Source organism: Ruditapes philippinarum, unplaced genomic scaffold, assembly GCF_026571515.1.
Source record: "Ruditapes philippinarum isolate M1 unplaced genomic scaffold, ASM2657151v2 ctg263_1_1_1_1, whole genome shotgun sequence".
Classification (NCBI taxonomy): Eukaryota; Metazoa; Mollusca; class Bivalvia; order Venerida; family Veneridae; genus Ruditapes; species Ruditapes philippinarum.
The window spans coordinates 252,663-280,469 of NW_026857525.1; the positions used below are offsets into that span (position 1 = coordinate 252,663).

A 27,807-nucleotide genomic window follows, 5' to 3' on the forward strand; every position below is an offset into this window, starting at 1 on the left:
GTTTTGAATTTAAGCCCCTTACGTTGTTTCGGTGGAATACCAGCGTGCACAGTACTGGGAACAAGATACAAGATACAAGAAACTTTATTTTAAGTCGGTTTACATATTACAAGAAACATTAGCTAATAAGCTATTTACCGACAATAACAAAGGCATAAAACATATTTACTAACATATAACAGTTCTGAAAATAAAAACATATAAAACTATTAGCAGCTTAAGCATGAAATAAGAGTATCAAGGTTAAGAAGAACTTTACAATAAGATGGTAAATTAAGGCATAGATTGGTGACATGCACAGTACATATTGTATTAAAGGTAATAACAGTTTCTAAAAGTAATAAATGACTGTAGTCTAGAAGTTTAAGTATGATACATATAGCAATGTGAAATAAATAAAAATAATAATAAAAAATAAAAAATTAATAAAATAGTAATAGTTATAAGTTAACATCTACAACTTATAAATTGGGAACCAACTTAATGACGCGACTTCGTAAATGACGTCACGTTGTATTATTATTTGGCGCGTTTTTTCATTCATTATTGTGTTAAATGTGTTTTTAAAACGTTTCTTTGCATATAATAAAAAGAAATTTGTTTAGTTTGGTGTAATATCAAAATATAGTTCACCTTGTGAACACCAAAAGTTCATATTTCACTCGTTACTCGTGAAATATACCTTTTGGTGCTCACTCGGTGAAATATATCTTGATCTTACACTGACCTAAACAAATATCCTCTATGAAAACTTCACATCTCTTAATAGTTGTGAAGTTTTGTTTGAAATATTGTTGAAACTGGTGGCCTCTGATTTTTAATGAGACTTTAATGAGACTTTTTAAAAAGGTTACATGTATACGAATTTTATCAGATAATATAGATTTGTCTAAATATTCAGAGTGAAAGATTTTGTATTGTATATTAGGATTCTAAAACAATGTAGAACACTGTGATCTGTATCTGTTCGGGTACGTAAAAGGATCACTTCTGGTATAATTCTACGGAGAGGACGCTCAGAAGTGATCTGGGACGGACTGTTTAAAGCCCTCGACTGTCTGTGCGCACACAACACTATCTTGCAAATGGTTTCCACAAAGAATGAATTTTAAACTGATTTGTGTTGGCATTAGGCAATAATAATAAACCCATATACTGTTTGAGATCTCACTTGTGCTATGTGTTATATTGTATGGTGTATCACAAAAATAACACTCTCTTCTCATTACGCTCAACAATACTTTTCGTTACAACTGTGTACTTTCGGTGCTTTTCAATCGTTGGGGTAAATAAATTCGTTTGATAATTTTGTAATAACCGGCTGTCAACGATGGCAGTTTCACTTTTATTAGTTTCTTTATTAATTTCTTTCTGTGTTAGTGTAGCCGATGCTTCAGTTGAAGGGCTTTATTGTGGCCATGAAAACTGCTACGAAAGTATGTCCTTTTTTATGTTTTATTTAGTCTGATTATATTAGTTAACGATATTTTACAAACAGGATGACGTTTGTCGGTTTGACATGTATGCTAAACGGTTTTACTTTTGACGAATCGTTAATTTGTCAGATTTGCTTATTTCACAATTTCTTATTGGCTATGAGAAACATTGCGGCATTGTGTTCAGGCCTGAAAAAAGGGGGGAAAACGTTTCCAGAGTCATTATACACGTTTTGCAAAGAAAAAATTAGTTCTGGCTTCCAAAACTTTATAAGCCGCTCTTTAACATTCTTGTTTTTCATCTGATGCGGCATTAAAGTTTTGGATTAGACCCGTTACGAAACCTTACCAGAATAACATAAGTTGATTTATTCTTGTTTTTCACTTGCAAATACACTTGACTTAATCAATTCTTGTGCATTTTAGGATAACACAATTATTTTAATATCGTTCTATATCCTCGAGTGACCAGTTTCGACGCCCATAAGGATTGTTTTGTATGCGTCTATTAAAACCATGTGATTGTATTGTATAAAATGTTTTAACTTATTAAACAATCTCTAACCTTTATGAAATGAGTAAATTTAAGCTGTTTTCCAGCTATTCCTTTTCAAGAACAATCCTACTTTCACTTCATCCGGGAGCGGCCATTTTGATTGAGAGTGCCCTAAAACGACGCTATTGATTGGCTAATTTAATTACACACTACAGGAGACTGTACACCATAATACTTTTACTTACGCTATTCACCAATATCAAGAGCATAGACCTGCAAAGTATCACCAAGTGAAAAATAGTTTATCTATTCTTTATTTCTTTCAATAATAAAGCATAATTATATATGGTAAATGCTATTGTTGTATTTTTACAGTGGTTTGGGTGGTTGCCCTAGTCTGTTTGGCCTCCTCTGCTGAATAATAAAGGTTGGAAAATAGCACATTAACTTCCTTTGTTGAACCTGCAAAAACAAAATAATACATTTAGCAGAGCAACTTACTAAATCATGGCAATTCATTCCATCCAAATAAGATAAACATATCAAATTAATTTTCAATTAACATTCATTCATCGATTAATAACCGTTAAAAAAATATACAGCACGTACAGGTTGCTTTAGTGTGAAAAAATGCGCCAAAAACAACACTATTGGGTAATTTTACTGCCATGTGACCTGAGAATGAGGAAACGAGGTCAGCAGACAGGGAGGTATTTTCCAGCCGATTTTTTTAAGGAAAGCATGACATAGTAAAGTGAGGGTCAAAATTGCATTAGTGAAATCATACAAAAATCTCTTAAATAAGGTATAACATGCTAAATCTTACCTTTGGGTGTCTTACTTACTACATATTGTTACCTGACAAACTAGAGGAATCCCCTTTTGCTATAGCGTAGTACAGTAATGACGTAAGCGGCCGCTTATATCAATTATGAGGCAAAATATAAATGGCGTCGAAATAGGGCAGCGTAAAAACGGGTCACTCGACGATACCAATTAAAGTATCAAAATATTAATAAAAGTCATTAAAATTGCCTATTTAACTGTAAAACATTAATTAACGCCGACTACATTCAGGTGCCACGCGAGAACTAGGGAGTCAGTAAGTCACCTTTTTCAATATCTTTTAAAAAAGTAATCTATAAAAATATTGGAGACACATGGGTTCATCAAGGTCAAACTCGTAATCACGTGGTCAAATATTTTGGCAATATGGCGGCCAAGTGCCGAAATTTTTATCTGTCTGAAACTATTAGGTAGGGGTGTAACAATACAGCAAAAACCGTATTGCAATATATTGCCATTTTGCTGATGCGTATTGCAATATATTGCAATACGTATTGTCGTGTATATGTTTTGATGTAAATATGGAGTAACATTTATATATTATTATTATATGTATATATTTTTAGTAGAAACTTAACAAAAATGTAAGGAATAAATAGAAAGTAGTGTCACACAATTTGATAAACAAAACTAGTCGTGTGTGACCTTTCACATATGGGCCGCTTATGTAAATTATGCGGCCGCTTATTGACTTTTAAGTGTACTAGTTGTCGGATACTTTTATCTTACGTTGGCGCCAACAAAATTTGCCAATTAAAGATTTTATGTGAAATTTGTACAAAATTAGAAGGCAATTAATTGAAAATGATGATTTTTATAAAATACCGGTTTTCCAAAAATCGTACCGCGGTTCGAAATTTATTTTTTCATATTGCAATATATCGGTATACCGGTAAACCGTTACACCCTTACTATTAGGTAGTTTATGTTCCCAATAAGATTTTTATTTGTCCATCCTTGGCTTATCAACAGATTATATATTGTTTTATCAAGGTATGCTTTACTATACTTCATGGCAAGTTCGATGAATAAATACAAGCGTGTCAGATTCCTGGCACGATTATTGGTGGACTTTCCCTACGGGGTTATCTTCAGCGTTCAAGTCATGTCTTAGTATATAAACGGGTACGCTGAAGACCTTAAGCTAAGAAAAAATAAGATAGTTTTCATAGTTCTGGCTTCCATAACTTTACAAAATGTATAAGCTCTTTTTAACATTTTTGTTTTTCATCTGATGTGGCTAGGCAGTTTGGGATCACACCTTTTACGAAACAGAACAAGAATAACATACCTTGATTTAACCTTATTTTTTCATTTTCAGATTGATCTATACACTTGTCCTTATTATTTCTTGTGCATTTTGCGATAAAACAATTATTTAAATATCGTAGAATCACAAGGGTTTTGTTTTCTTAACCATCCAAGCTAATTAACCCGTAAAGGTCAATCTCATAATTACGTGGTCAAACATTTTGGCAATATGGCGACCAAGTGCTGAATTTTTACCTGTTGGAAACTATTAGGTATTTTATGTTCGTAATAAGTTTTATATATATGTCCATCCTTGGCTTATCAACAGATAACACATAGTTTTATCAAGGTATGTTTCACTTTACTTCATGGCATGCTCGATGAATGAATATGAGCATGTCAGATTCCTGGCACGATTATTGTTGGACTTTCTCTAGGGGTCTATTTTCAGCATTCACGTCATGTCATAGTTTATGAACAGGTTCGATGAAGACCTTTAGCTAATTTTTCACTCTTTCAATTGATGAATAAGGCAAAGACTAAAAGTGAGCTCATAATATAAAGCTGACAGAATTTATTAAACATAACGCTATTATAAATTTATATATTTATTAAACCCACCAGCTGCAAACTTTCAGTCAATTTTTTCACTAAACACTTTTTTTATACACAATGGCTCTGTTGTCCAATTGGAAATATGAATTTCATGTTTGATTTGTTATGTAAATTGAACTCCAGGCCTTGAAAAATTAACTGGCCCGCTCCCATAAAAAAAATTGTGAGTAAAAGCAGGGCTCTCAATTGACACGGGGATCCGGGTTTTGACTCGTGAAAATCAGGAAATGCACAAATTTGACACATGATAAAATCTGCTCAAGAGTCAATTTGCCACGTGGGATTTTCAGCTATGCAATAATAATTACTTTAAATCCTCACCTAATTACCTATCAAATCCTACACATGTTCAAATCACACTAAAAAAATGTCACCGTGTGTAATACACAGCATTGTTTATAGCATGTGCACTGAAGCGCGACATCATTGGATGCAATTTTACAGCGCTAAAAATAGCTCTACACAACTGATAACAATTACATACTTGAGGTGTCAATTATTGAGTGCTTTTAAAGGTTTATTATACGTCTTTGATTGACTTGGGGTGCCTGTACATTTGTTATTTTCCATTCAATATTCCTAGTGCATTTTGGAATTTAAAGTTAATATGATATATAGCATACCCAGAGATCTGCCAAGAATTTGAAAGTACTGGGCCCTGGGCCCACTTGGTCTGAAAATGATGGGCCATTTTTACCAAAGTATGGGCCTTGGGAAAATAAGTAAACATTGACCAAAATAACTGTTAAAAAGTTTGTAGATAATTGAATTGCCCCGGTAATAAAACTTAAATCATATTTTATGACAAGTGGTTCACTTATAATTCAGTACTTTACCAATAATAAAAAATTATGCCTACATGGTAACTATCTAACTAATATTAATTGCAGGCAAAAATGAAAATATTTTTTAAATGGCTGCTCAAAAATTTGATATGCAAATTTATTCACATAATTGCTGGTTCTTACTTGTAATGTCTTATATTGTGCATTATCCATTTAATTGTTCCTACTTTGCACCAAATGTCCCTAACCACTGTATATTGACGAATTTTATTGCCCTTGTATGCCTCTGTTTAGACAGCATACATCAAAGACGTTTGCCGACAGACCTTTTGATCATGAAAAAAGTCATGCACAATGTTTCTCTGATTGGTTAATCACCCTGTCAAACATTCTGATGACGAAATATACATCTTTTTTTTACACTTTAGCAGCCAAAACTTGCGTGAACTTGAGTGACCTTAGGGTTGATCAAGTTGAACACCTGTCAGATTATACTGTAACTTACAGCATTTCTTAAAATACCAACACTTTTTTTTCAGTTACCGATAATCATTTTAAATATTAAGTAGTTGTTTAATTTGTTTGTTTGTTTTATTGGATTAAATTTACGGTAGTAGAAATAAGTATCTGTGTAGGAAAGGGATTATGAGAAGAAATGCGGTAAGTAGATAACATGGACAAAAGCTATAGGGGAATGGATAAACTCAAGAATATGCGTAATTACAGGAGCATGGGTAACATGTTGCTGTTGGTACCAGTTTTGACTGGATGACTAAATAACCCAGCAGACAGTTTTGTTTTCTTATAAGTCTGGCACAGATTTTAGATGCGCCCATGGCCCTTTGCTGCCGATTTTCCTGCGCCATTCTCATTTTTTTAGCGCCAATGGCGCAAAATCGCGTCCTCGGCAGATCTCTGCATGATACCAGTAAAGATATTTCTTTATATTTTAAACTTTAAATCAGAAAGCTGCTGCTTAATTTGATCTTTCACTGTAAAGATGCTATTCATTTTTTTAGCTCGACTATTCGAAGAATATGAGAGCTATTGTAGTCGCCCCGGCGTCGGCGTCGGCGTCTGCGTTGGTTAAAGTTTTTTGTAAAGTCAAATATCTCAATTATTACGTGAGATATTCAATTGAAACTTACAATACTTATTTATAGTAACAAGGTACATCAGATTGACAAGTTGGATAACTCTGCCTACAATATTGACAGAATTATGCCCCTTTTTAACTTAGAAATTTTGGTTAACGTTTTTTGTAAAGTCAAATATCTCAATTATTGCTTGAGATATTCAATTGAAACTTACAATACTTATTTATAGTAACAAGGTACATCAGATTGACAAGTTGGATAACTCTGCCTACAATATTGACAGAATTATGCCCCTTTTTAACTTAGAAATTTTGGTTAAAGTTTTTTGTAAAGTCAAATATCTCAATTACTGCTTGAGATATTCAATTGAAACTTACAATACTTATTTATAGTAACAAGGTATATCAGATTGACAAGTTGGATAACTCTGCCTACAATATTGACAGAATTATGCCCCTTTGTAACTTAAAAGTTTTGGTTAAAGTTTTTTTGTAAAGTGAAATATCTCAATTATTGCTTGAGATATTCAATTGAAATTTAAAATACTTTTTTTATAGTAACAATGTACATCAGTTTGCAAAATTGCATAACTCTGCCTGCAATATTTGCAGAATTATTTGCCCCTTTGAAACTTAGAAATTTTGGTTAAAGGTCTTCAAAGATATTTACTTGAAACTTTACACATGCACTTAGGGTCATAATTGTATGTACGCTCCCTTCGTCACTGACCAAGTTCCATAACTCTATCTTGCATTAAGGCTGATTCATATCCCCTTTTCTACTTAGTCTCTTGGTTAATGTTTACATGCAAGTTTTACATATCTCAATAACTATTAAAGATATTAATTTAAAACTTCATATAAGCATTTAGGGTCACTGACAAAGATCCATAATTCTATCTTGCATTTAGGCTGATTTTTCTCCCCTTTTTCAACTTAGAAATTCATGGTAAAGTTTTGCTTGTAAGCTGTTATCTCAATAACTACTGAAGGGTTTGTGCCTTTTTTGGGACAATTTATGCATTCATAATAATAAAGCAGTGATTTACTTGATAAAACATCTTAATAACAAGCCTTTGTACCTTTTCTGTCAAATTTATGTATTCATAGGTAATTAGTATTATTATACTCAAATAAAACACCCTTGTGACATTACCTTCCAAATAGTCAAGCCAATACTGTATAATTAGACTCTCTCTAAGGCCTATAACATGAATTTATAACAAAAAATTAGCCCTTTTGTGAACTTAAAAAAATAAACAATATAAAGGCTCTTTTACTATCAAGCACTTAGAATAGTCGAGCGTGCTGTCCTACAGACAGCTCTTGTTATTATATACATTATAACAATATTTTTTTATTATATACATTATAACAAGGCATTTTTTCCATGTTAAATATTATCAATTTAGACTAGAATCTACACAAAATGACCTCCAAAACAGTAATTTTTGTAACATAAAAATGATTCATGTAGTCAAATGACACTAGAAAAAAATTATTTGACTCATGAAAATTTTGGCCAAAGAGTCTTTAACTCGTGAAATTCTGACCCTACTGAGAGCCCTGGTAAAAGTTTGGGTTGGGCGAAAAAAAATGATCAAACTCGAGTACGTTTCTTATGATCAAAATGATGTTTCTCTGTATAATATATTTAATATAAATGTAGTTATTCAGTAAAAATCAAACTGCAGATGCCATTTCAATAATAATACTGTCAAAAAAAACTGGAAATTGACCTTATGACTAAGTATAAAACTTTACCAAATATGATGAATCAAATCTTTTATTACCAATATCTCTGCTGTTTATATATACATTGTACCATTATTAATTGTAAAGATTATTTAAAGGTTCAGTTGAATATATTGGATCTTCTGTGTTGTAAAATGGTCACATCTCTTTTTCTCTAATGTAAAAAGAAACCAGGGCAGTGATATTTTTAAATGTAAATAGTCCTAATTAGTGGTAATGTTTCTAATACTGTATTTTATATAATTATAATTTTCTCTTTTACAGTTCTCGATGTCACAAGAGAGTCAACAAGGGTAATAAAACAATTATTATTAAGATAATCTATGTCTAGTTTACCTTCAGTTATTTTACTGTAGTAAAACACAAAACAACAACAACAAGCTGGGTAACAATGTTAAATATGTTGTCTAGGCTGCTTCAGATTCTGTACATGATTAAAACTGTTCATTGTCTAAAGTTATTTATAGATGACGTTTAATAAGAGGTTTATAACTGGTGAAAATTTATGCTTCTCACAATGTCAGATTATCAGACTCATTCCCAATGCCAAATATACTTTTTTCTCGAGTGTTTAAAAGAGATTGTGATTGCCATACTGACAAATTTGCTGAAGTTCATTCTGATATAGGAACAGGCAAATGTGTGCTAATATCTTATTGTCAAATTTAATTGTATTTTGTTTTTTCACACAGTTTTGTAGGGCTGAAATAATTAAGTCCCTATTTACAAAGTCAAAACATATCAGATTCATATGAATGTTTGTATCCATAGCTTTCAGATTGCCAAAAGCTATCTTTTTCAAAATTAATTTAAACACAATATTACTAGCCATTTTCTTGCTAATTAATGTTTTATTTAACTTTCACCTAGAGTATCACTCTGCAAAGATAAACATTATAATATGATTTTATTTTCAGCAAGAAATCGTGAAAGCTTATCGAAAACTGGCCAGAAAATGGCATCCAGATATGCACAAGACAGAAGAGGTAAATTTATAACTTTTATATAATACAAAGTTTAAATTGGAAATAGAATAAAAGCATCCTGATTCAGACTGGAAGGACTATTTGAACTTATGTTATTTGATGTTTAGTAAGATTCTTTTTACGTCCACTTTTTGATGCAGAAAGAATCTGTTGTCTTGTTCTACTTGGTGACAGTGTTGGTTAATCATTTGTGTAAAATTTTCACTTATGGTCATTGACTTAAATACTTTCAAGCTATTGCATTGAAACTTTATATGTGGCTTGACCTTGATGAGTTCTACCTGCTACACCCATTTACAGGTCAAAGGTCGTCAACCGCCTCCGTGGTTGAGGGGTTAGAGTCGATGACTTCTAATCCAGTTACCTCTCTGATGTGGGTTCGACCCCGGGAGATGCTTTGGTAGTTTAGCATGGAGGAAGGTAGTCTAGTACTGGTGTAACTCTACAGGAACGATGGTTAGGAAACTACCCGCCTATATGACTGAAATACTGTTGGGAAAAATGAAACAAACAGGTCAAAGGTCAAGGCCTGTTGGACCTTAAAAGTAGCCTAGTGCAATGACTTACAAACTTTGAATTTGGTAAACTATTTGAAATTGATGATTATCCAATGAAAGAGCAGCTTTACTAATGTGCAATATTATAATATGTTGTATATTATTTGATTTTTTTCCCACTTATTTTATACATTTTGATCTTTTCATTATATAATTTTATATATGCTTTAAGTTTTTGGGTAATTTTATTCCTGCACTTGCTGTCAGGACAAGAATTTGTTAGCATATACCTGTCTGTTGTTATTTATATGTGAGTTATTAATTAACCACTTTATTTTGCTTCTTATATATGCAAAGTTAGAAGGATCAGACAAAACAACATGTATTATAAACTTCAGTTGTTACTGCATTAAATAATGTACATTGTTTGATGTATCAGACTAGCAATTCTTCAATAATTAGTGTACAATATAAGCTATATGTTTTAATGATTTATGTAGAATGTATCATATATTAACCTTACAATTGTTACTACTTCAAATGTAAAGTTGATTGACTACCTGTCAAGTTACGACAGTTTTAATGTCAATGTATTATTCATCTGCTTTATCATGTGTGAAACAGTTACTGGTGTGAAACAAAAAAATAATGTGCACACAAATTTGAAGTAATTATCACAATTAATTATTAGTGAGGTTTTCATATAAAATATTTTATGATTTTAAAGCTATTTTCTAAAAAAGCAGAGAGGTCATATATTAAAAGTTAATTCAATGTTAAAGCAGCAGGCCTCCAGAAGATAAAGAAAAAACTGCCGTCTTACTTATATTTCATAATCCTTCTTCAAAAACATTATATATTTTGAAAGAAGTTGAAATGACGCTTGAAAATGTTTATATTTTAACATTTTTGTTCTGGAAAAAAAACATTTCAATTTTCCGGCAACCAGAAAAACTTTATTTTATAATACTATGGAATTCTTTCATCTGGGCTTTTTTCTAGTACCACATGATTATACAGGATAATATTGCGACCTGTGATCCGGAACGCACGGAATATGGGATCATATCAAACATAGAGAGAAATGAATAAATGCTTTGGTTTTGATATTTGTAGTAATTTAAGGCACTAAAAATGATAATTGATTAATTATAAAATATATATGATGACCAATATACCAGTTTAAACTTGAGCTTGAAATATGATTAGGGCCTTAGCTCTATGACGAAAAATGATATATGATCTCAGGCATACCTGATACTTGGATTTTTTCCTGACCGCTGTTGTAACACGTGACCATGTAAATGAATTATCTTCTCCAATTTATATTAACCACTGTGTTAGTAACATAGTAGATTATGCAAAGGAGAAACACAATATAAAAATACAATGTGATGAATAGTTAAACATTTTTCTTACTTAGATATTTTTATAACAATGTATTGTCAGTTTGCTTAATTTCTTTAATATCATATATTATTTACATCAGTTTGCATTTTTACAGGTCACATATTTAGTTTTGTATACTATATATTAACTGTGTAATCATTAAGAAAATATTTCATGAATATTAAAGTTAAAGTGACATTATGCTCATATTTTCATAGTCTAGTTGAACTGAATTGACTTTATATTTCAAAAGATCGATTGTCAAAATAGTGTTTGACCAACAGTTGATATTGGAAAATGTTAAGGATAAAATTATAAATCTGCCAAAAATTTAAAAAGACTGCCCCACTCTTTTTTTTATAAACTAAGCGTTATAGGTAAATTCTAATGGATGTTAACAGAAATTTCATTTTGATCTGTGTATTATTTATTGTTTATGCGAACTTAATTATTAAATGGAAAGGATGGCAAAATGAAAACTTATTTTGATCTTCACCCGTTCACTCACTATATACCCTTGGATGGGCATAATGTCACTTTAAAGATAATGTTGTTTATAAGTCCAATGATCCAATGATTTTGATTATCTGTATTAGAATATGTATTATGTGTATTATAATTATGATAACTAGTATTCAATTTTATCTGTTTCAGAAAAAAGAAGCAGCTTCACAGATGTTCCAAAAAATCGCCAATGCGTATGAGGTATAATAATTTCACATACCTTATATGAAGCATAATTTCACATTACATAAAAACATATGTGGTATTATTACACATACCTTATAACATAATTATGAGGTACACATTACCTCATAGCATATTAGGTACAGTCAAAGAAATACTATGATCATCTGTGAGTAAAATATTTTTATCGCAGAAATTAATTTAATCCTTGAAATTCTTACTGATATGCCTAACTTGAATAAAAAAAATGTACAAACTATGTATGGGAAGCTATGTCCTCTATTACATGTCAAATAAAGTGTTTTAAATGACATATTTAATAATAAATAATATATTTGTAAGTTAAAGCTATATGTACTTTGTATATGGTCAAAACATGTTTCTGCTATTACTACAAAGAGACTGTGTAACAATTATAAACAATTTAAGTATTAAATTTGAGCATAGAATATCTTTAACATTGTACACCTGTATGAAGAGACCAATCAAAGGACTGTAAAAAGTAGTCAGGAAAATAAATTTAAATGACTTATTTAGAATATATATATATTTGTTGAAAATATGGTGTTTGGGGTTTGTACGTCACATTATACATGTATTGTGCAACCATAATTCTTTTATCCATATCCTTAAGAATTGATTGTACTTATTTCAAGTTTTGACGATCAGTGTAAAATGATTCTAGCAACAAAAAAAACAACATAAAAACACACATTTGATCCATAGCAAAGTAAAATATTATGTTTTGTATATCTTTAGATTCTTAAAGAAGAAGATTCCAGAAATGATTATGACTACATGCTTGATCACCCAGGTAAACTATATTGTACACTGTTAACTTTCACATGAACTATCAATGTATTTATCTAATTGTAAAACTGCACGTATGTTCTTGTGCAATATTGTAGATTTTATATTTCATGATTTATTTGTGTGTCCTTTAAAACAAAGTGTTATAAGGTTTAAACGAAAGGTAAATACTACGTGAGAATAATTCTTTGCTTTTGTTTGCTTAAATTCATGCTGAGATTAGTAAACTACTTTTTAAGTGGATACAAAAATTTTGTGAATGTCAAAAAGTGGACTTTTTGTGTGCAGAAATATTTGCGAAAATATGATTTCTTGAATTTAATGTTGTTTTTGTGATATCATTATTTAAGCAGGTACATTAAGTAACAAGTTATGAGTATGCCGTTATAGTAATCGCTGGATTCAGTTGTTTTATATCTTTGTTATTTATATAAGTGCTTGAAATATATATTGTTAGTTTGATAAGGACCTGATCACACATTTCTTTGTCATATTTTGAAACATTATTTTGTGATATGAATAACCTATTGTGTAACTAACACATATGTTGTTTCATTCAAACATTTGTGATTTATTAAGACCAACTTAAACAAACAAGCAATGAGAAAAATCAATCTCAGTACCTGAACAGTCAATCTTATTCACGTAGGATGCTTTATGAAAACATGTTTTCAAATGAAAGGAGAAAATTTGCTTAATAGAAATAATTTTTGCGCGATCAAATATTTGCAAATAATTTCAATTCGCAAAATCACAAATATTTCCACATCACAAAAGTAACCACTTATACAGTAATTTTTATTTGGTAACTTAAGAACAATTAAAATAAAATCAATGAATGGGGATAAATTAGAAAGCACACAGCAGATTTCTGTAAAAATGATCTTAGTATTTAAGTTCACCGTCAAAACCTGCCAGAAAACTAAAATAAGACTTGCTGTATATTTTATGTGAGTAGTTGTATTAATTATTGTATATTATATTATAACATACAATATAAATATTGATGAATGTAACATATGTGTTTATTTAACAGCTAATGGTTTCATTAGATATATTGATAGGTTACAGCTGGTGTCAATAGTATACTAATGTATAACAGAACAAATGTTACACTATTGTTGTGAACTAACTTCTAGGTAAAGAAAAATTTCAACAAAAAGTCAGCATACAATGTATTATGATCAATGTTTTATATACAGTAGAAATGCATAAGAGATAATTGCCATATTTTTATTGTCAATAAACATTTTTATGGTGCCTCCTACTGAATAGTGGTTCCATATAGGGTTTTACCTCCGTCTATATGTTGCCTTCTATAGAGTAATGGCAACAAATAGGAATCACTCCATCATCTGTCTTCAGGTCTGAATATTAATAGAGGGTCATCTAACTGTAAACTGAACAAAAGAAAACAAAACAGTTCATTCAGTAACAATAGACAAAGGAGTCTATGGCCTTCTATTAAACAAAACAAAATAAAAAACTGCTACACAGTAGCTTCAACATGCAACTAGTTATCATCAGGCAACACTTGATCATTATTTAAATTGATAGGATTTGAAATTATTCACAAGACATTGCAAGACATTGTTACAGTTGTTTATATCATGTTTCTGTAACACTAATTCTAGTCACTAGAAATATATAAAGTTGTATTTTTCAGATGAATTTTACTACAACTATTATAGATACTACAGAACTAGAACAGCTCCTAAAGTTGATGTTAGAATTGTGATAGCTGTAACAATAACTGTGATTTCTATTGTACAGGTATATCTATCTTAGTTGCTAAATGTTTAACTAGCCTTGCCTGATAATTATAACACTCATGATAATTACATAGAACTTATACTTGCGACATTCTTTTCTACGAGTAGAACCATTTGCATTAATTAATGAATGGCCAAATATTCGGGCAAAAAATATCAGTCAAAAATTCTGCCATGCCCTTTAAATTATTATATTAATTAAGCCATGAATTTATAATCTCACATATTTATTTTATACAAATTTATTCTAGTTTGATTGTGTAGGAAGCTATAAGCTTATTGAAACAGTCTGGAATTTGTTCCTGGCTCCAACCAGTACTAAGCAATGGGTGTTAAGTTCCTTGCTAAGGGAAACAATGGTCTCCCCCTGACAGGGTTTGAACCCATGCGGTCTGCAATCCTTAGATTACTAGTCTGACGTGTTAACCACTTGGCCACGCCTCCACATATTTATTGATTTAGTGTTACAGGAACATGATAAAAAATTAGTAAAGAAGTATTATTACATGCTTTTCGGTGGTCTATAGAAATATATCAGTGATATAAAACTGGTAATTTCACTGTTTGAAACAGTGAAATTACCACTTTGATAATTTCACTGTTTTGAATTTAAGCCCCTTACGTTGTTTCAGTGAAATACCAGTGTGCACAGTACTGGGTACCAACTTAATGACGTGACGTCGCAAATGACGTCACGTTGTATTATTATTTGGCGCGCTTTTCATGAAATATACCTTTTGGTGCTCACTCGGTGAAATATATTCCGATCTTACACTGAACTAAACAAATATCCTCTATGTAAACATGAAATTATAACTACATCCCCACCACATAAATAGTGTGAGGAAGGGCTATAGTCATGAAGGTCTGTCAGTAAGTCCATCTCCAAATAATTTGTCAGCTCTATAAATTCCATACTTTTTTTGGGGAAAAAAAAACTTTAGTAAAATATTCACCTAAACAAGGTAATGTGCAGAAACCATGCAACAGCTGTGTCTGCTCAAGATCAAGGCCACTCATGAATATCAAATGTTAGAATTTTATGTGTCTGATTCATTAATTCTAAACCCCTTGAAGATTTTTTTTCAATCTTGACTCAAATGATGTGAAGATCCCATACCACTGCTACCCTGCCTAAAGGTCAATGCCTAAATTGGGACGGATACAGGGATGCACAGACAGAGAGATTTCTTATATTCCCCGTGGGTAATTAGTGAGACAGAGTTACTTAAAAAGATATTATTACAGTATAATTATTGACGTTGTTTAACATGATATTGTAAAAATTGTAAAATTTCACGGTTATCAGAAAATTACTTTAGAATGTACTGTTACAGTATTATGGAGCCTGGTCAAATTACAAGGAGGCAATTAATTATCTGTGTAAGGAACAGAAGTACAGATACAAGGCTCAAGTTACGGCTAAAGAAAAAGGTCTATTACCAGTTTCTAAGAAGTCAGAGTCGGGGCGGAAAACAAAGGTAACATTTATGATGCATTTTTATTATCAAATTTTATCAGTATTTGATACCAGGTTTGTCTTTTCTATTAAAGAAATAATATATCCCAATCACTAATTTTATCGCTAAATAAGTCGCTGGAGTTTGGATACGAGGAATTATATCACAAAGACGTAGTCCTCGTGATATAATGATGCACATCTGGATGACAAACAGTGATGTTATCAAGCTATAAAATCATTGACTGGGATATATTATTTTGATTCTAACACAACAACAACAAATAATGCTGCCATACTTGATATCAAGTTAATTGCACCTGATTTGTTTCCGTACTTATTTTTAGCATGTCACATTTTTAATGGTTCTGTAACATGTCTAATGGTTATGTCACATGTCTAAATATAGAACGTCAACAGCAATTTTGTTGCTTAGTAATACACACTTTCCATCCTTCTATGTTCAATAGGGAAAAATGTGGGTTGTGTTAGAATAAATGATAATGTTAGAAAATAGATATAAGTGTTCAAAACACATTCTGCTAACCGATTCTAATATAAGGTCACCAGAATATAAATTGCAGCTAATATGGAAATTAATTCAGTAACATATATAGCTCCTTTGCTTGCTGGACTTTTTGAAATCATTAACAAAAGTTAGTATCCAAGACCCACCCATAATCAAGCCTGGATTTGATTGAATTGTAGCCCATTGTTAACTTAGAAAATGCCTGTTTAAAGTTTGGCATTCCAGATCGATATCTACAATGTATTTATCCTGGAGATTTTCACTTGGAACACAACTCATTTCTTTGAGATCATAATTGAAGGTGACTGTCACTGTGATTATCAAGTTGTAGCTCTTTGTTTACTTTAAAAATGTCAAGTTAAAGTTGTGTATACAAGATTACTTTCTCACATGTTTTGTCAGTGTTATAATTTTGGGTCACATTCTTAAAGCCCATAGATCTAGCTTGCATTTTAAGTGAATTATTGCCCACTTTGAAATGGAAATTCCTGGTTATAGTTTTATTTGCTAGATTAGACACTACCTCTGCTGAACGATGCTGCATGAGAATTTACACACTGTCAAAGATGTATAACTCTAGAATGCCGTTTGCTTGAATTAACAGCCTTTTGTATGCTAAGAAAATTCTGTCATGTATTTTGAATAAAATTTTCCTCTTGAGAACTACTACATTTACCAAACTTTTTTTTATCAAGCACATAGTATAGTCAAGCCCAATGGCCTCCTGTGAGCCCGTGTTTTATACAGTGGTTTATATCACACACCTATGCTATTTTTGCGACTCTGTAAAAATGGTATTGCATGGCGAAGCATATATTTTGACGTGACGTCATTAGTGTTATTAGCTCGACTTTTTTTTTTTTGAAAAAAAAAGTAGAGGTATTGTTATAGTCAGGTCGGCGTTGCCGTTGCCGTCTCCGTTGCCGTTGCCGTTGCCGTCCGAAAACTTGTACCTGGATCATAACTTTTTTATTTCTTGGTGTATTGTCTTCATACTTGGCCACAACAACCCTTGGGACAAGACCTTTCAGTAGACCACACTAACCTTGACCTTCATCCATAAATGACCTTGACCTTCAAGGTTAAAAGTCCAATTTTTGCTTGTTCATGCTGTTATTGGCTGTTACTTTGTTATTTTTGAATGGATTGTCTTCAAAACTTGAACATAATAATCTTCAAGGATATCCCTTAAAAATAACCAGTCAGACCTTGACATTCACTCATCAATGACCTTGACTTTGAAGGTCAAATTATTGAAATTTTCATTTTTTGGCTATTATTGGCTGTAACTTTGTTATTTTTGAATGGATTGTCTTCAGACTTGAACATAATAATCTTCAAAGATAACTGTTAAAAAATATACCGAAAGACCTTGACCTTCACTCATTAATGACATTGCCTTTGAAGGTCAAATTATTGAAATTTTCATTGTTTTGGCAGTAACTGACTGTAACTTTGCTATTTTTGAAGGGATAAACTTCATATTATAACAGAACATTCTTAAGGACCAGACCTTGTTGTTTATCAAACCCAAATTTGCTTGGGCTCTTTAATGACCTTGACCTTGAAGGTTATATTACTGAATTTTCTCAGATTGTGCATTTATTGGTGTGTGTGTATGTATAGTATATGTATTATATATATATATATAAATGTGTGTGTGTATATATATACATATATGCAGGTATATATATATATAAATATATATATATGCATGTATATATATATATATACATATATAGATATATATATATATATATCAAATATATATATATATATCAAATATATATATATATATATATATACATATATATACATGTATATAATTGCATCATGTTTTTCTATTTTTAGAAATTGCGTCATTGTTGCTATTTTTAGAAATTGCGTCATTTTTTTCTATTTTTAGAAATTGCGTCATTTTTGTTCTATTTTTAGAAATTGCGTCATTGTTTCTATTTTTAGAAATTGCGTCATTTTTTCTATTTTTAGAAATTGCGTCATTGTTTCTATTTTTAGAAATTGCGTCATTTTTTCTATTTTTAGAAATTGCGTCATGTTTTTCTATTTTTAGAAATTGCGTCATTTTTTTTCTATTTTTAGAAATTGCGTCATGTTTTTCTATTTTTAGAAATTGCGTCATTTTTGTTCTATTTTTAGAAATTGCGTCATTGTTTCTATTTTTAGAAATTGCGTCATGTTTTTCTATTTTTAGAAATTGCGTCATTTTTTCTATTTTTAGAAATTGTGTCATTGTTGCTATTTTTAGAAATTGCGTCATTTTTTTCTATTTTTAGAAATTGCGTCATTTTTTTCTATTTTTAGAAATTGCGTCATTTTTGTTCTATTTTTAGAAATTGCGTCATTTTTGTTCTATTTTTAGAAATTTCCTCATTGTTTCTATTTTTAGAAATATCGTCATTGTTTCTATTTTTAGAAATTGCGTCATTTTTTCTATTTTTAGAAATTGCGTCATGTTTTTCTATTTTTAGAAATTGCGTCATGTTTTTCTATTTTTAGAAATTGCGTCATGTTTTTCTATTTTTAGAAATTGTGTCATTGTTGCTATTTTTAGAAATTGCGTCATTTTTTTCTATTTTTAGAAATTGCATCATTTTTGTTCTATTTTTAGAAATTTCGTCATTGTTTCTATTTTTAGAAATTTCGTCATTGTTTCTATTTTTAGAAATTGCGTCATTTTTTCTATTTTTAGAAATTGTGTCATTGTTGCTATTTTTAGAAATTGCGTCATTTTTTTCTATTTTTAGAAATTGCGTCATGTTTTTCTATTTTTAGAAATTGCGTCATTTTTTCTATTTTTAGAAATTGTGTCATTGTTGCTATTTTTAGAAATTGCGTCATTTTTTTCTATTTTTAGAAATTGCGTCATTTTTGTTCTATTTTTAGAAATTGCGTCATTGTTTCTATTTTTAGAAATTGCGTCATTTTTTCTATTTTTAGAAATTGCGTCATGTTTTTCTATTTTTAGAAATTGCGTCATTTTTTCTATTTTTAGAAATTGTGTCATTGTTGCTATTTTTAGAAATTGCGTCATTTTTTTCTATTTTTAGAAATTGCGTCATTTTTTCTATTTTTAGAAATTGCGTCATTGTTGCTATTTTTAGAAATTGTGTACTGTTGCTATTTTTAGAAATATGCTTAATGTTTCTATTCATATATATACAAAATATATAAACAAAACTAATGTGACAAGACAGACCAACTAAATTTATAAAAAGGAAACATCAATATATGTTCAAACCTTTCTATGTTTGCGTTTAGAAAAAGTAAAAAGTCGAGCGTTGCCCCCGCCGGGCGGTGGCTCTTGTATGAACATAGCGTTAAGACGCGTTAAATATTAGCGTTACACTAAAGGCACATCAATGAAAAATGGTTCTTTCTCACTTCAAGCTCTATATTTTTGGTATGTGATAAATAGAAAATGAAATTTATGTCACTTCATTACTGAATTTATTGAACTCGTTTGATAAAATAATATTATGCTGGCCAGAGGCTCGCGTAATATAATATTTTATTCAGCTTGTTTAATAAATCCAGTATTAAACTTACACTCATTCAATATCCTCAACTTACACTCATTCAATATCCTCAACTTACACTCATTCAATATCCTCTATGTATTTTTAGCTCGACTATTCGAAGAATATGAGAGCTATTGTAGTCGCCCCGGCGTCGGCGTCAGCGTCCGCGTCGGCGTCTGCGTTGGTTAAAGTTTTTTGTAAAGTCAAATATCTCAATTATTACTTGAGATATTCAATTGAAACTTACAATACTTATTTATAGTAACAAGGTACATCAGATTGACAAGTTGGATAACTCTGCCTACAATATTGACAGAATTATGCCCCTTTTTAACTTAGAAATTTTGGTTAAAGTTTTTTGTAAAGTCAAATATCTCAATTATTGCTTGAGATATTCAATTGAAACTTACAATACTTATTTATAGTAACAAGGTACATCAGATTGACAAGTTGGATAACTCTGCCTACAATATTGACAGAATTATGCCCCTTTTTAACTTAGAAATTTTGGTTAAAGTTTTTTGTAAAGTCAAATATCTCAATTATTGCTTGAGATATTCAATTGAAACTTACAATACTTATTTATAGTAACAAGGTACATCAGATTGACAAGTTGGATAACTCTGCCTACAATATTGACAGAATTATGCCCCTTTTTAACTTAGAAATTTTGGTTATAGTTTTTTTGTTAAGTCAAATATCTCAATTATTGCTTGAGATATTCAATTGAAATTTAAAATACTTTTTTATAGTAACAATGGACATCAGTTTGCAAAATTGCATAACTCTGCCTGCAATATTTGCAGAATTATTTGCCCCTTTGAAAGTTAGAAATTTTGGTTAAAGGTTAAAGGTCTTCAAAGATATTTACTTGAAACTTTACACATGCACTTAGGGTCATAATTGGAGGGTCATAATTGTATGTCACTGACCAAGTTCCATAACTCTATCTTGCATTAAGGCTGATTCATATTCCCTTTTCTACTTAGTCTCTTGGTTAATGTTTACATGCAAGTTTTACATATCTCAATAACTATTAAAGATATTTATTCAAAACTTCACATATGCATTTAGGGTCATAATTGTAGGTCACTGACAAAGATCCATAATTCTATCTTGCATTTAGGCTGATTTTTCTCCCCTTTTTCAACTTAGAAAGTCATGGTAAAGTTTTGCTTGTACACTGTTATCTCAATAACTACTGAAGGGTTTGTGCCTTTTTTGGGACAATTTTATGCATTCATAATAATAAAGCAGTGATTTACTTGATAAAACATCTTAATAACAAGCCTTTGTACCTTTTCTGTCAAATTTATGTATTCATAGGTTATTAGTATTAAAAACACCCTTGTGACATTACCTTAGTCAAGCCAATACTGTATAATTGGCCTATAACATGAATTTATAAAAAAAAATTGGCCCTTTAGTGAACTTAAAAAATTTAACATTATCAAGGCTCTTTTACTATCAAGCACTTAGAATAGTCGAGCATGCTGTCCTACCGACAGCTCTTGTTTATATTTATAGGAAGAGATGAAACAAGAAGAAGAAGCCATTATTAAACAAATTATTGAAGATAACATGGATATAAGGTGAGAACTGATTCTTGTCTGCTCTACTGACCAAACTTATAACATAATTGAGCCGCGTCATGACAAAACCAACATAATGGGTTTGCGACCAGCATGGATCCAGACCAGCCTGCGCATCCGTGCAGTCTGATCAGAATCCATGCTGTTCGCTATTATTTTCTCTACTTGTATAAGGGTTGGTAAGCGAACAGCATGGATCCTGATCAGACTGCGCGGATGCGCAGGTTGGTCTTGATCCATGCTGGTCGCAAATCCATTACGTTGGTTTTGTGTGATATGTTTTTAAGGTAAAATACTGTGATATGTCCTGATATGTCTTATTTTAAAATACGTAGATTTGACATTTGTCTTTAAAATAGTTTCAAATATAAACAGTACTAACTTGGACATTATTGTTACAAATATATTATTTGATATTTTTCTAAACATTAAATAAGTTAAGATGAAATCACCTTAACAATATTCAGCCTTTACACAGTGTTACGTAACTTCTGAACAAAATTAATTTCTATGCACATAAGGGCATTAGGGATCTTCCTCCACCAGTGAAGCTGGATTGTAACTATATGACTTATACTTTGTTGGTGTGACATAAAACCCTGTCACAACAACAGTAGTTTCTTGTTTTTATACATATATTTGAGCCGTGTCATGACAAAACCAACATAGTGGTTTTGCGACAAGCATGGATCCAGACCAGCCTGCGCATCCACGCAGTCTGATCAGGATCCATGCTGTTCGCTATCAGTTTCTCTACTTGCTATAGGGTTTGTAAGCAAACAGCATGGATCCTGATCAGACTGCGCGAATGCGCAGGCTGGTCTGGATCCATGCTGGTCGCAAACCCACTATATTGGTTTTGTCATGACATGGTTCATTTCTATACTTTTAGGGGAGGATATAGAAAGCCGACATATACAGATGTATTATGGGTTCAACTTTTGTTTAGCCCGTATTATCTGTTTATGTATATAAAGTGGTATATTAGATGGATCTGGAAGTTTAAGATTAAAGGAGAAGAATATGGCACGGAAGAGAAACTATATATGATACGAAAATATCTTAAACTTAATTCTAGCCAATTTGATGTAAGTAGTATATTTGTACTTTATCTACAGTGTTCCTTTGATTCTACTCTATTTGTTCTATGGTGTTTCTTGATTTTATGTGGGGTATTTATCAATATAATGTTAATAATTAAGTGTTTACATAATGGCCTTGTTATTGGGCTGAAAACTGTTTAGTGTTATTTTAGCCTGAGGCCAAAGGCTAATATGACAGTCTAAAGCCCAATAACAGTGCCATTATGAGAACACTTAATTATTGACAATTTTATTAATTTACTACACATAAGCTAAAAAAAGTTAAGTAGTTAGTGAACAAAAAATAGTATTGTGAAATTCCGTTTTGTTAGGTATTGCAAATGAGATTCTTGTTTTAAAAATGTCTCGGAAACCTATCTTGCAGCAATTCAAAATGGCAACTTTTTTCAATGAAAAAAAAAGCAGATTCATAATGGTCGAGCTGGAGAGCCAATCAAAATACTCCAATCTCATAATAGCCGAGTTATCTCATAAAGGTCGTACTATTTGCATTATGGCCTTGTTTTATGTTCATAATGTTGTGGTAAACTTCATATTTGCCTTATATTTGATGTGAAAATGTGCCCAATATCGAAAAGTTAATTAATAAATTTTCATAATGTTCATTCCACCTGCCAGTTTTGGATTAAGTCTAAGCAAGGAAGTCCTAAGCCGAGACAGCGTAATTCTGAACCTTTGTATATACTTCTGAAATGTTTGAAATCTGTAAGTAAAACATATGATCAAGATCTTGTTGCATGGTGCAATTCAGAATACTAATTTTGAACAAAAACATCATTTATTCTTTGTTTTAGTGAACTGATAAATACATTAGATTGCCTTCATCTTGAGATAATCATGTTTTTCAAAAATTAATCACTATTATGTTAATAGAATTATTAAACTTTCAGGCATTAGAGGAACATGAGAAGGAGAAATATTTACACAAAGAACTCTGGATTAGAGAACATTTTGAAGTAAGATTTTTTAATATATATTGTAGAATATGTGTGTTCAAATTAATTAAACAGAGTCAGCAATTTTCATATAATTTTGTTGTGATTGTTGATTCAGAGGGATGATACTTGTACAGATTTTCATAAAGAAGGAAGTGTTTGTTCATTATCAGTTGTTTTCTGTTTATGTAAAGGATAGAGTTAGTTATAGTTAAATATATATATTTTTTGTAATGTCAGGTAAAGATGTAATTGTTACTTTATAATGATAAGTATGGAAGTGATTGTTCTGTTGTAATGAGGTATGGAAGTAATTGTTATTTTATAATGTCCGGTATGAGAGAAATTGTAATTGTCATTTTAAAGTGTAAAGGGACTTTGGATTTTTTTCATGTGAGGAAGCTATCCAGCTAGCTTACTGAACATCAGTGGTTCTACTAGGGTGCTGGTTCGTGCCTGAAATAATGCACGGAAGGGCACCTGAGGTCTTCCTCCACCAGTAAAGCTGGAAAGTCGCCATATGACCTATATTGTTTTGGTGTAATATAAAACCTAACAAAAAAAGGAATGGATGTTATTGTTATTTTATAATGTCAAAAATATAAGTTATTGTTATACATTATGATATATATTGTTATATATATTATAACATCAGGAATGGAAGAAAGAACAAGATGAAGAAATGAAGACAAAGTTAGCTGAGAGTGCAAGATATAAAAGTTATAGACGTTATATGAAGAAGGGTGGAGCTGGACAAATGACTTTCGGACCAGAATAACGATAACATTATTATAGGATTATATCTTCTTGTGTTCATGTTTCTAAGTTTAAAACATAGTATATGAAATTGATTGTAAGTTATTGGATGAAGTATTAGGGAAGTTTGCTCAGCTGGTTCAGCAAACTGTAACTGTAAAGTAGTTAAACAGACTGTAGTGACAAGCAGTGAGCAAACTGTTACAGGGTCATATTGTATTACTGCTTTAGAAGAATAATATAGATTATATTAACAGCTAAAGTACAAAAAATTTAACATATCCTTTCTCTCTTCATGAATTTGTGATAGTGTACTTTTTAAACATTGTATGTTCTTGAGATGTGTCCTAGTTTTAGTTATCAGCTCAACTATTTAAATGAAAGGAGGGAGTTTTGGCCTGTTTATTAGAGATTGTGTAACATTTGGTTAAGATTTGACATATAACTATGTTTCACATTTACCATTGTAACTTAACATCTCTTTAGGATAAAAATAATGAACAGGTTTTCGGTATAAAAATAATTAACATGTCCTCAGGATAGAAATGATTAACATGTCCTCAGGATAAAAATGATTAACATGTCCTCAGGATAAAAATAATTAACATGTCCTCAGGATAAAAATAATTAACATGTCCTCAGGATAGAAATGATTAACATGTCCTCAGGATAGAAATGATTAACATGTCCTCAGGATAGAAATGATTAACATGTCCTCAGGATAAAAATAATTAACATGTCCTCAGGATAGAAATAATAGATTATTATGTAAGACCTATAACTCTTAGTGTATTAAGGATTTTTACTTGATTGTCTCCCTGAAAAAAAATACTTAAGTAGGATAAGTTTTACATTACTTAAATTGGACACATTTTACATTACTTAAGTTGGATAAGTTTTACATTGAGAATTATTCTCTTTAATTATAGAGTATGTTCACTAGAAGCTTCTCTTGTGTCTAGGATCATGATTGTCACTGTCCAAGAACCATCACTCTGGCATGGAATTGGACTGAATTATTGCCCTTTGTGAACTTTGAAAATGCTGTTTTTATGAAAAGAAAGAAATGAAAATCATATCTGATAGTATGAAATATACATGTATTAGAAATAATGTACAAACATACAAGTGTTTGTTTAGAAATATTGGAATGAGGAAAATTAACTTGTATATCTACATGTTTGAAATCTTATTTCTTCTATTGTTTATCTGTACTTATAATGTAAATGTTTTGCAGGGCGGCAGTTGTCAAGTGGTAAAAATTGTTAACTTCAAACCACCTTTTACCTTAATACTGTTTGTTAGAATCCTGAGGGGGATTTTTAGATTCTTTTATGTGAGGGAGCAATCCAGCTAGCTTTCAGAACATTTGGTTGTGCTACTAAGGTGCCCATCTATGTCTGACTACTAAAGTGACCAATAATGTCTGAAATAATGCACAGAAGTGCACCGGAGGTCTTCCTCCACCAGTACTGGAAAGTCCCTATTTGACCAAAACTGTGTTGGTGTGAGTTAAACCAAAATAAAACAAAAAAAGCAACACACTCCTGGACAAGTATAATTGGCTCAAGTGTAAGTTTTTTTTTTGTTTTGAATGAATATAAGGTATTTGAGGTACAGCTCTAGCTTCTAGCTCTACTTAATGTGTTGAGAAGACATTATAATTGGCAGTAATGTCAAACTGTAACAGTAAAAGCTCATCTTTAATGTTTCAGTTATGTTTCATTCATGATAAAATTGTAGTTAGAACTGCTCACAGAATTTGTTTCAGAAATGAAGGTTTGATCATAATCTGTGTATGCTCTGAATGCATTAATTTGCGAAAAAGTTATCTGTAAAGACAGGAGTGTATATTTCGCTGACATTTTCTAGTATTGGTTTTTCTTGCTTTTATTCTGTAAGAGTTGTGTCCCCTGTAATAATCATTTACAACAGTGAAGAATCTCATCTATTGATTGTAGTAAGGTAATAATTTGTGATAAAAACTACTTAGCAATATCTTTAAATAAGGACAAAATAGTTATTATTTTGTAAATATTTTTGATAAATAGATATCGCGCTACAAATATTTTACCATATTTTTTTTATTTGATTTTGGCATTAACATCTATACTGTATAATGTATGAACACAACGTATATAAGAGCTAGAATTCGGTAACACTAAAATGACATCGTTAAAAGATGCTAACTGTTTGTTTTTAGCTTTTTAAAAGTTTGAGCAAGATTTTTTATCTCAATGCTCTAAATTTAGGAATTAATGGTTGGTCTACTGATATAAGTTTCTATTTAACTTTTCTTTTTTTGTCAAAATAATGATCCTAGTTTAATGTTTTATAGAAATTTGTAGTATTACTTACTTAAAATCTAGTTTTACTAGAACAATGTAACTATCATTTTTACAACTGTTATAGGTAATGTAATGTCACCAAAGAAATTGTCAATAGTATATTGTTGGTTTTTATTTTAAAGGGGATTTTATTGTCTCATTTTGAAAAGGTTAACAGGTCAAACTAGTAGTTCAGTTACATCTGATTATATTCTGTGGTTTAAGTTATATGAATAAAATAATATTAGATATTTATAGATATTGGTCATGTTGTTTTTTCTGTGAACAAACATAATGTAGTGTAACATGTATTGACTAACTATAGTCTGTCTAGAATGTTGATCATATTTAAGGGGCATGTCACACATATGTATGTAGGTAAGTGAAGAATACATGGTTTTGTTCAGATGTGGAAAGTAATCATAAAGTAGGTTGTTGGCATCAATTCTGTATAATTGAATTTAGTGTTTGCTAATATATTTACACATGTGACAGTGATGATGGCGGAGAACTAGATAAAGTTCAAGGTTGAGGTCACACTCCAGAGATAGCATCAGCTAAAAACAGTTTGCCAAGACGATTATTTGTCCACGGTAAACCGTATTTCAAATATTCTTTTGGAAAGACCCTTCTCTGTCATTAATACAAGCATATTAGAAAAAACTTGGTACAAACACTAACAATAGACAAAGATTATACATATTTGATAATTTTTTTCATCTCTTGACAGAATTGTACAATATACTACCATGGGGCATGAAAAAGTAGGCTCTTGTGATGTGATAGATTGAATATGATTTAACATAATGTAGACTGGTACAGATCACATCTCGGATGCAGTCTACGTGACGCTATTTTGCAATAAGTTATATGAAGTAACTAAAGAAATAATGTATTTAAAAGTAAAATATTGTTGAAAAAAAGAAAGTAATTTACACGTAGCAAAATTTACTCTAAGTATGTCAGAATATGCAAAAGCAGGCCTTACAACGTTAGTCACGCACTAGAAATATGGTGATGAATTCTTCAATATCGGTCGTTAATTTCATATAACATCGGAATTAGTTTTTGAATATTTTTGCTTTTCTAAAATACTTGTACATTATTTTTAAGTTTGATTTCCTTGAAATATTTTGGCTCATCTGC

General features: G+C 30.9%; 1 protein-coding gene across 1 annotated transcript; it reads left to right on the forward strand.

The window, feature by feature from the left end:
• Nucleotides 1-1,297: 1,297 nt before the first annotated feature.
• On the forward strand, nt 1,298-26,918 carry LOC132750066 (dnaJ homolog subfamily C member 25-like). Its single transcript, XM_060740005.1, has 11 exons — nt 1,298-1,436; nt 8,545-8,573; nt 9,198-9,266; nt 11,807-11,857; nt 12,599-12,653; nt 14,316-14,422; nt 15,759-15,902; nt 21,476-21,540; nt 22,433-22,628; nt 23,534-23,599; nt 24,234-26,918. The coding sequence occupies exons 1-11, from the start codon at nt 1,331-1,333 to the stop codon at nt 24,354-24,356; spliced, it is 1,011 nt and encodes a 336-aa protein (XP_060595988.1). The 5' UTR covers nt 1,298-1,330; the 3' UTR covers nt 24,357-26,918.
• Nucleotides 26,919-27,807: the final 889 nt, after the last annotated feature.